Below are 14,355 nucleotides of genomic sequence, written 5' to 3'. Positions count from 1 at the left end.
AACATATTAGTCCATGTCTGTATGTGAGTGAACACATGGTTAAAGCCAGAGTCATATCTACAGTACAGTTGTGTGCAGAATAATAGCAGTGTGTTTTAAAAATAGAATAAAGCTCAAAACAGTATATTTACGGCTGTGGTTAAAACCATGTTCACCATTAGTGAAACCTTTTTGAAGCTGTCTCTCTGTTTATGGGTTCATAACACAACATAATTTAGAAAGAAGCTTAATAAAAAAAAGTGACTGCATGAAACGTTCTGGGTTCTGAATGGGAACATAAAGGGAGCTTTGTGTTAAGAAGGTGGGAGCGTGTGTGTGTGTGTGTGTGTGTGGGTGTGTGTGTGTGTGGTGAAAGCACATGGTCCTTGGCAAGGTGTTTATGATAAGACGGTCACGTTTTGAGCAGTAATCACCACATATGTTGTGCTTTGTGTGTGTGTGTGTGTGTGTATGTGTGTGCGCGCGCTTGCGTGCGTGCGTGTACATTCATAAATGGAGTGTTCATTCATTAATTGAGTTTTTACTCTTAAGGTCATAATGGCAACTAGCGAACTAAAGAGTAAAATTCTAGTGTGAGCTGTGTATGTGTACAAGGTGAGCATTATTGTATATTTCTTCTGTTTCTCTTATTCTAAGTGGTGCTCAAGCTGAAGTTGTATGTTTTTCTACAGGGCCCCTCGCTTTAAAGGCTACCAGCAGCAAGACAGCCAGGAGCTTCTTCACTACCTGCTAGATGCCATGAGGGTGGAGGAGACCAAGGTGAGATTTGTTCTCCGTGCTAAACGTCTTTACCCATTGAGTCGTGTGTGTGTGTGTGTGTGTGTGTGTGTGTGTGTGTGTGAGAAATTGTTGGACGATTGGAAAATAAATATGACCTCACGTTGTGTCAATCATGTTTGTGCACTAATTCCAATCAGTGAAATCAATTTGATTTTCTGCATTCTTGCAAGAAATCCATCTTATTCAACCAGCTTTTTCTTTTTATTTCCCCATAAAACTTGTTTATTTTTTTGGTAGAAAATGAAAGAGCTCAGTTTGTTTAGGGTATACCCATGATACGAGTCCTTAAAACCAGACATCCTTCGGCCCACGTTCTCTTTTTGAATGTTAGTGCTCATCCACGTGCAGTAGCAGAATAATCACACAGCATGGGATTTGGCTAGCCTTTGTTCATTAACCTTCATGGAACCCTTTGCGTAGTATTTGGATGGTGTAGACAGACCCCCTTTAACTCCCACCCCCATTCCCCAAATCCCAACATTTTGTCAGGGGGGTCTACAGAAAAAGTCGGGACCTGCCCTCAGCCACCCCCATTGGTTATGGATGAGTGGGGCAGCAGACTTGAATCTCTGTCTGGTTGAAGTCAGGGACCCATTGGGCTGCACTTACCCCGCTGGTGTGGAGCGACTGTGGGCAGCGGGTGACATGAGTAGTGGTCAGCTGCAGCCACCCCTACCACCACCCCCTAGGCCCCCAGCAGACCCCATTCAGACCTGTGAATGTTCCCAGTTGTGCCACTAAAAGCAGGCTGCAAGTGTGAAGGGCGCCGGCTTTGTGCGCCCTGGGAAATACACAGCTGCTCAGTGGGGCTTTGTGACACACACACACACACACACACACCCACACGCACAGAGAGATGCAGACAATCAACTCCTTAATCAGAGATGCTGGGTGGGGGTGGGGGGTGTAGAGCCCTTTACCTCTCCCTCCCTGGAAGGAAGAAGACATGGGAAGGGTAACAAACCAGTCTGGACTAGTGTACACACAGATTACTAGGTTGATTTTTAATGACACTCGGCATCATTCAAGAATGTCCTTGTTTATTTACACACACACACACACACACACACACACACTTCATACTTGATTTTGGTTCCACTTTACAAGTCAAGTTACATTAGGAATCAAATCTGAATAATCCTAGTAGATTAAAGCAGTTCAGCAATCTATCATGAGTTTTTAACAGGTTCAAGGGTATAGGACACATTGTCTCTTCCAAGTGAACATGCTTCCTATAACTGCTGATATGGAACAGTACTTAACTAGCTGCTGATATGGAACAGTACTTAACTAGCTGCTTGGTCTTTGTGTTATATAGTCCTCCAATGCAAAGTCCACGGACCACCAACCTATGTACATGAGCTAAGCTACCAAATACTAACACAATGAGCTGGCATTTGTACACACACACACACAGTCACACACAGTAGAGAATAAAAGTCTGACACAAATAGCACATGGATATTCAAGGCAAAGCTCCCACCCCACAACCACCCAAGACACAAGAATGATTCACACACATTTATTTTTTACCGCCCACCATCCTGCCCAACAGGAACCACACACACACAGGGGCAAGCACCCTTCTTCTGCCTGTGACGTGACTTGCCCCAGCTCCTCAGGGTTATCTAGGAGTGCTAACCGCTAATTGCTACCAGATCCACCCATTTGGATCAGCAGCCAAAATATGCTAATGGGGGCCATAACAAATTACCACCAATTAGCCGCGGTTAACTAATGATCACAGTCTTGGCATGGCCCACTGATCTGGGCTGGGATGGAGGGGCACCTTGCGATGGGAAGAAAGGAGAGAGCCCTGTTGTTGTTGTTTAAGGAGGGGTAGGTGGTGGTGCTGCTGGGGTAAATTTGGGGGGGTGGGTGCTAGTAATTAATAAGTGGGTTACTCAGCAGAGTCCGACTGTGAGTGTTTGGGCCATGGGAGGGGGTATGAGGGGGAGCAGGGGGTTTTGAGGTATAGGGAAGGGATTAACGAGGCTTTTGACCTAAATAGCCAGTCCAGTGAGGAGGGGGTCGGACAATAGGGGGTGACTGGTCGAGCCCCTCAACCGACCCGCAGCCAATTACCTATTGATTGGTGCTTTGCTGGGGCTGTGTGTCCCCTCGGCTTTCTCACAAACACACTCACTGGCCACGTCGCCTCTGATTAGGACATCACACACTCACTCACTCACTCACTCTCTCTTACACATACACACACACACACACACACACACACACACACACACACCCATGAATTGTATGTTCTGCGATGGTTCATACATGCTGTCTAATAAACAAGCGGTGAGGAAAATGTGTAACACACACACACACACTCAGGCAGAGGATCTCTAACTCAACCATGCATACATACTCTGTGTCTCTGTTACCTACTCCAACAACCATCACACACACACACAAACACACCACCACCACACACTGTCTTCATCCTTGCCCTCTCACTGATCAAAGGAGTAACTATTTACTAGGTGATCCCTCTCCTATCGTGTACACACACACACACACACACACACACACACACACACACACTGTTATAAATGACCAACATGATAGTTTAATTTCTTAATATACGGGTATATGGATGTTTACACACTTTCATGCACAGATGTCTCTCCATAATGTGTTTTATAATTAATAAAACATACACACATGCACCCAAGTACACACACAACAAATAGGCATAATACATATAGCATTTAGTTAAAGTCTTACTCTGTTCACCTCTCATCCTCTGTGAATGAAATTAGATATCTTATGCTCATTCCTTTGCTACATAGTTATGTGCAAATGCAATAACTTACTTTCTGTATTTGAAATTAGTCTCTGTTGTCGCACCTTATATTATCACGGTATCAACTGCAGCACTTAAACTGCTTCACTCTTTGTTATTAGAGAATAATGTTTTAAGGAAATTCTGGAATTCTGGAGATGTATACAATAATTCATTAATTCTAGATTACAGATAAACAAATCATGAACTGCATTGTTTTTTATTTTTGGTTATTGGTTTAGTATTTTTATTGTTCGTCAATGGCTCTTTAAACTTCACCTAATGTGGTGGCATGTGCCAGAGAGAGAGAGAGAGATTTTTGAGACACTTCTGCCATTGGGACCTTAACTGAGGCACACGCTTCCTCCACTATAAAACAAACAGATTGTTATAATAGATTAATGTAAGACATGTTAAACATAAGCACAAAAATAGACATAAATCACATTAAGCACATTTATAGACATAATTCATAAAACACAAATCCGTTTATTGACCTTGTCTTAGCTATGAAGATGACTTGGCCGTGTCAATGAAACACTTTACTAACTTTCATTAAGATTGCTATGTGTTGCTGTTAAATGGCAACTATTACTAATTAATTTAAATACGTTATAGAGCCATAGTGTTGTTACTACAGATTCATGTTGCGGCGCTACCATGGAAATGCCTTGTTAATGTCTCACTACTTTTGTCATCATTTGTTTGGTTTTGTTTGGTTTGTGTGTCTCCTCTTGACAGCGCATCAAGGCAGGCATCCTGAAAGCGTTTAACAACCCGACTGAGAAGACAGCCGACGATGAGACCAAACGTCAAGTCAAAGGTCTGTGATGTGTGCAACTTTTGCACCACCAGCCAGGACAACAGCGTCATCTTGTGGCTACTTAAATTCACTGCATATTTAACATAACAGACGCATGATCATGAATCAGCTGAAGAGAATAAGTGACTATTAGTAGTATCCCTTTAAGTTTTATTGTACATTGCCAATGAAATGTGTAGGGCTATTCACAGCACCATATAGCAGAAGAGGCAGAAATTCCAGTTGAAATCTAGAAGGGATGAATTCTCATCTCACTGTGTGCTATTGCACTACAAACATTCAAACGTGTCTTCGCTTCACAGCTTATGGCAAAGAGGGTGTGAAGATGAACTTTGTGGATCGCATCTTTGTGGGAGAGTTAACCAACACCATCATGTGTGAAGAGTGTGAACATGTAGGTAACACACACACACACACACACACACACACACACACACACACACACACACACTCTCACACACACACACACAACATAAATGTTATATATCATATAACTCTTATTTTGAGAGTTTCCTGTCTGATTTCTTTTTTTGTCTTTCTTTGCTTCTCTCTTTTATGTTCTTTTTCCTCTCTTCCCTTTTTCACCTATCTTCCACTCTCCACTCCTCTTCTCCTCTCTTTTCCATTCTTCTCCTCTCCTTTCCTCTCCTCTCTTCTCTCCTCTCCCTTCCTCTCCTCTCCTCTTCTCTTCTCTCCTCTTCTCTCCTCTCCTCTCCTTGTCCCTCCCTCCCAGATCTCCACAGTGAAAGAGGCATTCATTGACATCTCACTGCCAATTATAGAGGAGAGGGTAAGAAACTCTTGACTTCGCCTTCCCACTCATTGAAGCTCAGCACCTCACCACACACACTTATGAAGAAGACCAGCAGGAAACTGAGCTGGAGATGGATGCAATGTGAATGTCATTGTTTGTCAATAGTTTGGAATGTTAGCTACTTCCTGTGATGTCATTTTAGCTTATCTTCTCTCTTTCTTGAAACAGTTACCTCTTACAGCTCAATGTGTACCTTAGTACCTGTTACTATTGTGCTCAAAGGGGGGGATACAAACCCAATGCTCATTTTCAGCCCTAGTTTAACTAGATGTACCGCAGAGCGGTACAAAATATGACCGCTGCCCAGTCCAGCGCATTTTTTCCACAAAAAGAAATCACGCTGAAAGGCCTATATGATTCTAACTGTCTCACTAAATTGCATTATCCACACTCAATTCTTGGTATCTGCTAGACAACAAGTACCAAAACATGATTAGTTCATAGATTTCACATGTAAAATTAATTTTATACAACCCCACCTCCATCTTGCCTGTTCATAATTCTGACAATTTCTTGATTGTTTGTGTTATGTTTATGTTATGTGTGTGGGTGTGTGTGTGTGTGAGTGTGTGTGTGGGTGTGTGTGTGTGTGTGTGCGTGCTTGTGTGTGTGCCTGCGTATGTGCCTGTGCATGCAAGCGTACATATGTCTACTGTGTGAGTATGTGTCATACGTATGATTACTGTGAATGTATGTGTGTGTGTGTGTGTGTATCTGTTTGTGCACATGTGTGCACATGAAATGGGTTAACATGACCCCTGGAGGCAAACATACGGAAAAAAATGGTCATCCTAGGCCCTACAGTTCTCAAGATATTCACAGAGAACTGTGTCTGCCCTACCCTCCTTTCGGGGGGTCCAGTCCAGCGGGGGGGCTACAGATCAAAACGAAAAACGATGGTTCCATGTTATCCATGTGGGGTTACATGCCCACCAAGTTTCGTGTACCCCGGTCTTTCAGTGTCCCGGGACTCATTGACGGAAATTTGGGCATGTGAAAAAGAAAAAAAAAAAGAAAAAAAAAAATTCTGACAACCTATATGACCGCCGCTTCGCTGCGCGGCGGTCATAATAAGAATACATGTATTCTGAGGCCACGACGGAGGAGTGCGTGTGGGAAAAACATGATATGACTCCTAACTGCTCTGTGAATTATGAGAATGCTGTCCGAAAAAAAAACAGAAATGACAACCAGACAACCGTAGGATCATGTCCATGTCTAGTCACCACCATCTTCCCTCACTGACCTGGTGTTTCACATGAAACCCCCAACATGCAATACCGATTTCTCTATCGTCTTTTAAATGATGCACAGAAGAAGAAGCAGCCTTAACCTCACATGCCCTCTAGTGTCAACTCTGCACACATATAGTCATGCACACATATAGTGCATGAACATAATGAAAGATAGAAGGCAGAGAACAGCCTTAACCTCACATACCCTGTAGTGTCAACTCAGCACAGGTCACCACACACATGTTCACATATAGTGCATGAACATAATGAAAGATAGAAAGCAGAGAACAGCCATAACCTCACATACCCTGTAGTGTCAACTCAGCACAGGTCACCACACACATGCACATATATATTAAATGCTATGAGTTTGGTGTGTATGCAACCGCATGAACACGTGTGTCTATGTACATTTATGAATACCTTTGTAAGCATATATGAGTGTACCTATCTTCAGCTTCGTTCTCTCGACCCATTCAGATCTCCAAGCCCTCGAACCCCAGCAGATCGGGAAAGAGCAGTCGGGAGCAGGAAGCTCTCGTAACCCACGCCGACGAGCCCTTGACAATGCACACTCAGGGTAACAGAGCCATCAGGAGGCTGAGTGCACCGGTACGGGCTCACTGCTCTGAACTCCCCGCAAGAGAGTGTGTGTGTGTGTGTGTGTGTGTGTGTGTGTGTGTGTGTGTGTGTGTGTGTGTGTGTGTGTGTGTGTGTGTGTGTGTGTGTGTGTGGTGTGTGTGAAAGAGATGGAGACAGAAAGGAATGTACTGAACGTTTGGTTGTGCACCAGCAAGAGAGGGCTGATGAAGCTCACGTTGATCCTGCCAAAGCAGTTATAGGGATTGTGTCTTTTAGTTTACAATATGCGGCAGGACATTTGAGAGGGGCAGCACCTTTGTCGTGATGGGGTGTGGCTTCAGCACAGTCAGCGGGGCTTCCCAGAGCAGATTGGTAAAAAAGAAAAAGAGAGAGTGAGCGGCATTAACTGAGTGTCCAGGTTTTTCTCCTCAGAGGCAACCTGGCCGGCGTTTGTCCAGCAGTCAGGACGAGAGGGGAGGAGCCAGCTGCAGTGCCGCCCTTAATGAGGAGGATCTCTGTTCGGCTGGGCGGGGCTTTGGCAGCTGCCGGGGAGGCGGAGGCGGGTCTGGCAGCCAATCGGATGGCAGCGAGAAGGATTCGGGCGCTCAGGACAGCAGTAACGACGCCGACAGCGAGGCGTCCGAGAGCGAATGGTCGCCCCGTTCACCCCCCGGACCCAGCCACTGGGGAAGCATCACTACCCCAACGCCAGCCGATCGCACCTCCAAATCCACGCCCACCCCCACGCCAGTCCCCACCCCAGCCCCAGCGCACTACCAGCCCGCTCTGCCGTCTCTCACCACCAGCCATCGACCCCCGCAGGGCGGCGCCGTAGAGCAGCTGGTCAGCGCCGTGTCCAAGCTGGGCCTCGTGCACACCTCGGCCGACACGCTGCCCCCGGACGAGCCGGGCGAGTCGGCCGGACAGGCCGCGCAGCCCCCACACGCCTACCCCCACCGCCAGCAGCAGCAGCAGCAGCACGGCCACCAGGGGGCGTTCCAGGCGCTGTCCCACAGCTACATGCCCAGCTCTAAGGAGTGCTCGGTGCAGTCCTGCCTTTACCAGTTCACCTCCGTGGAGCTGCTCATGGGCAACAACAAGCTGCTGTGTGAGAACTGCACGGAGCGCCGGCAGAGACAGCTCAGGAAGAGCAGCACATCAGGTGAGGGATGAGAACGAGAAGAGGGGAGGGGGGGGCAGAAGAGATGGGATAGATAGATAGATAGATAGATAGATAGATAGATAGATACTTTATTGAAGAGGAAATTCAAGGGAAAGAGGGAGAGAGGGTGGGAAATGAAGGTGGGAGACAGAAATCTGCTAGGGAGATGGACCTGAGAGAGAGAGAGAGAGAAAGAGAGAGAGACAAGTCAGGGAGATGCGCTTGTGAGAGAGATGGGTAAGAGAAAGATGCTTGATGGAGAGGGAGACCGGTAAGATATTAGTAGACCTGAGAGAGAGAGAGAGGGAGACCGGTAAGATATTAGTAGACCTGAGAGAGAGAGAGAGGGAGACCGGTAAGATATTAATACGTAGACCTGAGAGAGAGAGAGAGGGAGACCGGTAAGATATTAATACGTAGACCTGAGAGAGAGAGAGAGAGGGAGGGAGACCGGTAAGATATTAATACGTAGACCTGAGGGAGAGAGAGAGGGAGGGAGACCGGTAAGATATTAATACGTAGACCTGAGAGAGAGAGAGAGGGAGGGAGACCGGTAAGATATTAATACGTAGACCTGAGAGAGAGAGAGAGACCGGTAAGATATTAGTAGACCTGAGAGAGAGAGAGAGAGAGAGAGAGAGAGAGGGAGACCGGTAAGATATTAGTAGACCTGAGAGAGAGAGAGAGAGAGACCGGTAAGATATTAGTAGACCTGAGAGAGAGAGACCGGTAAGATATTAATACGTAGACCTGAGAGAGAGAGAGAGACCGGAAAGATAGAGACAGAGAACAGAGAGAGGTGCGGAGAGGTGTGGTCGGTGGTGCTCTGGTCTAATTGATGTGGGTCGACTCGTTTTCTTATATTTACTGCACACAACTGTGGTGCTAACGCTGGCTGATTGTGTTTGTGTGGCGCAGGGAAAAAATCGGAGCGCGTGTACACCAGCGCCCGCAAACAGATGCTCATCTCCTCTCTGCCGCCCGTGGTCACACTGCACCTTAAGCGGTTTCACCAGGTCAGCACACTGCCACGTTCACACACGCTCGCATTCACACACACTCAAACAATGAAAGACATGCATTCATCTACAGAGCTCATGCATTATTCATGCATACATACACATAATCTATACATACAATACATATATTCACATTTACAAGTTCACACATGTATGCACAAATATGCACACATGCACACTGTTCCGCACTGTAATCTCTCCTCTGTGATCTGTGACTGTCCTGCTCTTGCTGTCGTTTTTTGATGTGCTGGTGGCCTGTTTTGTGACCTGTTGTTGTTGTTGTTGTCCCCAGGCAGGGATGAACCTGCGGAAGGTGAACCGACACGTGGACTTCCCTCTGATACTGGACCTAGCACCCTTCTGCTCAGCCTCGTGCAAGGTACTGGCCAGGGAACCGTCGGTCAGCTGGAACCACACGCTAGAACTATACTCTCATAGGCTACAACCTTGAAGCCTCATTCATGCCCCCTTTTCATACAAGAATAGACATGTACAAAGGACGGACGAAATGAATGCAGAGTACAGATAGAAGTCTTCGTCCGTATTCGTATTTAATCTTAATAGATGGTGGAACTAAAATGTAGAGGCAGAGTATTTTGTGAGTTTAAAATTATTTATAAAATTATTTACAATTATTTATGTGTTTTAGAACCTGATGCCAGGTGAGCGGGTCCTGTATAGTCTCTACGGGATCGTTGAGCACAGCGGATCGATGCGAGGAGGCCACTACACGGCATACGTGAAGGTCCGCAACCCAGTAAAGAGGTCCGACCAGCGTCGGAACCATTCAGGTGAGTGACCGACTTCCACCAGTCAGCATTCAAGGCAGACCTGCTCAGCGCTTCGCTTGTAAAGTGTGTGTGCATTTGTGTGTGTGTGTGTGTGGTGTATGTATGTGTGTGTGTTTTGCAAGTGCATCTTGATGAAGGCCTTTGCGAACGAGGCCTGCTCCATAGCTCAATGGCTATGACCAGCTTTTTACTCAGGCTTACATTCAGGGGCATGTAGATCATGCAGCAACCTGCAAACAAACACTGCAGTGCTCGTTTCATATACATCACCCATTCTTCTTTTACAAAAACCTTTACATTGACACCCAGCAGGGCCACCGCCATCGACTTCTGAAAGGGAATATTTTCTAATTGTGTTTATATGTCTGTTTGACAACAAACAGACGAATAAGTTTATTCAATATTTTCAAAAGAACTGACCTTCACAGAGCAAAACATCTGCAGCCGACTTCTGAAGAGCTCCTGTTGATAGATAGATAGATATAGATAGATAGATACAGATAGATTCATTCATTCATTCATTCATTCATTCTTTCTTTCTTTCTTGATCCCCAAGGGGAAATTGAAGGTCTCAGTAGCATACAGACATCACACACAACATGCACTTACAGCAGAAAAAATAATATAAATATAGATAAAACACCACTGCACAATAAAGACAGTAGAAGATAAAAAAATACTAAATAAAACTAAATCAAATATCCACATAGCGTGCTTAAGGATGATCAAGCATGAGGCGCTTACAGTGACAGGGCAGGGACTGAGCCTGTGATTCTGTATGCATGGTGAGGTGCTCTATGAGAGTGAGTGTGATGGTGATGGTGCAAATAAGTAAGTCCAACAGTGCAAGAAATGTTGTAACACCAACATACAAGTCTAGGCCTAGACAGACATAAAAAAAAAAAAAGCTTTGCATTTGCAAAAAAGCCTGAGCATTCAGTGTTCAGCATTCACCTGCATTAAATCAATTAAATCACCCGAACAGCGCTGAGATGAACCAGAAGCAGAGGATATGGAGGGGATGGAGGGCCAGACAGGACTGGATAATACTGGGTCTGGGGGGGGGGGATTGCTGTTAATCCTCTCCTATACCGCATAGTCCTCTGCAGTAATGGGAAAATGAAGTAGAGAGAGACAGAGAGAGAGAGAGAGAGAGAGAGAGAGAGAGAATGAGAGACAGACAGACAGAAACTATAGGTGCAGGTTGATTGTGCTCACCCTGCCCACTTAAGTGTGAGCTAATGGCTGTCTCCCTTCTGACTTTCTGTCTGCTCCCATGTATGTGGGGGGAGTGGGGTAGTTTAAGTGTTTTGAATTTAGCAATGGGGTAGTTTAAGTGTTTGAATTGAGCAATGTACACTAACTGTTTCATGGTAAATATATATACCCGGTAATAGTTTTTTGTACCCCTTCAGGTGGGCGTGAGGCCAGTGCATCATCCCAGGGTCAGTGGGTGTATGTCAGTGACACGAACGTCCAGACGGTACCGGAGTCTCGTGTGCTCAACTCTCAGGCCTACCTGCTCTTCTATGAGGAGCTGCCTTAGGGAGTTTGGGAAGGAGGGGGACAGCGATAAGTGAATGGTTGAGTCCATTAAAGGGGTGCACTGAATGTTCAAGTCTGTTGTGAGGACACATTGAATGGAAGACAATTCATACGACATAAACTTGTATAATATCTGCTTGAGTGTGTGGCTTGGACTTTCAGCATATTTTGATTTCTGTGTGTGTATGGGGTCGGATAGCCTGGGTGAAATGTTAGCACATTTGAATTGAATCTACAGGTTAATCTGGAAAGAAGCCCATTGACGTCTGTTTCCGAATCACCAAAAACCCAGGAATGTGTTATTCCTTTGGAATTGAGTAAACAACTGCATTTAAAACCTTTGTTTAGAAGAAAGATGTTTGCTGCACTTCTGAAACAATTTAGTTAAAGTTTAATTTCAATTTAATTTTACTGCTGGTTGCGTCCCTGGAAGTTGTACAATGGAAAGTTCTGAAACAGGCGTCAAAAAGGATCCTTTCCAGACAGACCTGCAGAGCAAATTTTTATTCAGTGGTTCATCTGGGTTTAACCAGGTTAGGGGTCTGATGGATGGGTGTTTATTTAGCAAAGAGTTATTTAAAAAAAAAATTATAGATATTTTATTGTACAGCCAGATGGTTAAACATAGAGGAGGCATTGGAGTGAAGCAGATGATGAGCTTGTAGCAGTGAGTAAATGTCAGACTGGGGCGATACTTTTAGGAGATGGCAGAGAGGAATGGCTGGGGGTGATGCATAGGATGGCATACCGCACAGTGAGCGCCAAAGAGAGGAGAGCATGTGGCGAAGGCAGTGCCTTCAACGTTTGCTGGAGAGCCCTGTGTGTGTGCATGGGTTGTGTTTTTGGGTTGTGTTTTTGTGCCACATCAAGCTCAGTTTTTGCATAAAACATGACATACTTGACTTGTGTACTTGACATACACTCAGGACACACACACATACACATACACATACATATACAGTATAAATGTATTGTTTTGTACATACAATACATTTACCTCCGCACACACAGACACATGCACACACACACACACACACACACACACACACACACACACACACACATATACAGTATACATGTAATGATTTGTACATACAATACATTTACCTCCGCACACACAGACACGTGCACACACAGACACGCACGTGCACACAAACACACACACACACACACACACACACATACACATACACACACACAGTCATACATATAAACAAAATGACATACACTTCCTCTCTCACAAAAAAATCACAGAGCACAAAATGGATTGTAGATCGGCAATCAAAGGGAAATGCCAAACCGATATCTCACTATATTGCCAGGCCTTTTTGACAATGAAAATAAAGACGTATTTTTTTCTGTTTTTCTTATTGCATTTTCTTTTTAATATATCCTGCATTCTACTGATGGGACAGTGACTCACAGCTCCCCGATGGCGTTGCACTGCATGCAATAATGTTCTTTTCCTGACTTGTTTATGTTGTTCTTGTATTTGTTTTTATATTTTGCTATTTATTGTTAGATAAGAGAACATGAAATGGTTTAAGAAAGAAAAAATACTCCAATGTAATTCAAATATTTTAATTTGTGTGTGTAAGATCTTGTTTTGTTTTTGTGTGTGCAAGGTCTTGTTTTTGCTTGTAAAATGCCTCATCATGCCTGAGGTCCTTGAAAAGAGAGAAACCTAAAGAATTGTAACAGAAGTGGCATTGCACTGGCAGTGTACCCACAGAAACCTCTCAGTCTCTAACAGTGCCTATGTCAGCGTCCCGTTAGTACAGTCTTATTTCACACGCATGTACAGGGCAATTATTCAACCGTACAGCATATGGTTGAACCAAGAACTTTCCTCTTCACTTTTTTAAATTGATATATATATACACACATACACATACACAATAATGTATATACTATTACTCTGCGATGTTATACATGTATAAATTGCGAGCGTTGCATTCACAGCATTATGAGGTACCTCAGACTGCAGGGTTTTCCCTTTAAGGTTTTTCCTTTTGCTTGAATGTTATACAACTTTGATATACTGTATGATGACTATTATCATAAACCTAAAGTTATCACGTTGATTAAGAAAATAAAAGCAATCTACTTCTGATCTACAGTGCTGGTTGAGTGTGCAGGATTTCTTTCCTGTAATGGTGGATGTTTTCTTTTTTTTTCCGTTTTTCCCTCTTCCCTTAGTTCTTTCTGAGTTGCGTGTTGTGTGTGTCGGCGTGACGACAGGGCTGGGCGATTAGGCTGGCATGTCACAGCGCATCCCGCCATGCCATGTTCCGTCCGTGGGTGGCGCAGACGCGTGGCGACGGGTGCAGAGCAGGCCGGTTTGGTAAACATGCCGTCAGCTGGTAAAGAGGAGGTGGGTGTGGGCACGGGAAAAGGCCAACGTCCAACCGCATCGCGTCCACAAGCCAGCGTGCCGTCTCCTGCCAGTCGAACATCACCCCCAACCCACCCACGTCCTCTCATTCACACCCTCACATCAAAACAGAACTGCCAGAGGGCAAAGACCACGTGTGTCAAACCGGCCTTAAAAAATTACAAATCTTTTTGAAGTGTGTGTCTGTGTGTACTTGAGTTGTATGTGTGCTTGTGTGTGTTTCTCTGTGTGTATATGGGACAAGAGACATTATGTGTGTGTATTTTTAGTGTCTATTTATAACCCAAAAGCTGCGCAGCTTGGAGCCGTGGCTGATGGCCTGTGTGGCGGGAATAGAGCTGATTTTAATCTGAGTTAATGGCAGACGCGTTGGGCCGCCTGTCGGTGCTGACGCAGAGACCTGATGCAGGGTGACGGGTGG

The 14,355-nt window shown here is 44.9% G+C and overlaps 1 protein-coding gene across 2 annotated transcripts in view; it reads left to right on the top strand.

The window, feature by feature from the left end:
• The window catches only part of usp45 (ubiquitin specific peptidase 45), a 28,944-nt gene extending 15,286 nt beyond the window's left edge, over positions 1–13,658 (top strand). For both annotated transcript variants that reach the window (XM_076280200.1, XM_076280199.1), the window contains exons 9-18: positions 672–759; positions 4,310–4,391; positions 4,694–4,785; positions 5,125–5,181; positions 6,921–7,052; positions 7,455–8,184; positions 9,103–9,200; positions 9,496–9,582; positions 9,853–9,994; positions 11,410–13,658. In XM_076280200.1, the coding sequence (XP_076136315.1) occupies positions 672–759; positions 4,310–4,391; positions 4,694–4,785; positions 5,125–5,181; positions 6,921–7,052; positions 7,455–8,184; positions 9,103–9,200; positions 9,496–9,582; positions 9,853–9,994; positions 11,410–11,540 (1,639 nt within the window). In that variant the 3' untranslated portion in view covers positions 11,541–13,658. The remainder of the gene's footprint in view (positions 1–671; positions 760–4,309; positions 4,392–4,693; positions 4,786–5,124; positions 5,182–6,920; positions 7,053–7,454; positions 8,185–9,102; positions 9,201–9,495; positions 9,583–9,852; positions 9,995–11,409) is intronic.
• Positions 13,659–14,355: the final 697 nt, after the last annotated feature.

This window comes from Alosa pseudoharengus, unplaced genomic scaffold, assembly GCF_046254945.1.
Source record: "Alosa pseudoharengus isolate Yale_2024_CS ecotype anadromous, Long Island Sound unplaced genomic scaffold, YU_APseudo_1.1 YU_APseudo_1.1_scf_12, whole genome shotgun sequence".
NCBI classification, from domain to species: domain Eukaryota; kingdom Metazoa; phylum Chordata; class Actinopteri; order Clupeiformes; family Clupeidae; genus Alosa; species Alosa pseudoharengus.
Note: the sequence above shows the minus strand (reverse complement) of the source record. Positions and strands in the feature narration are given on the sequence as shown.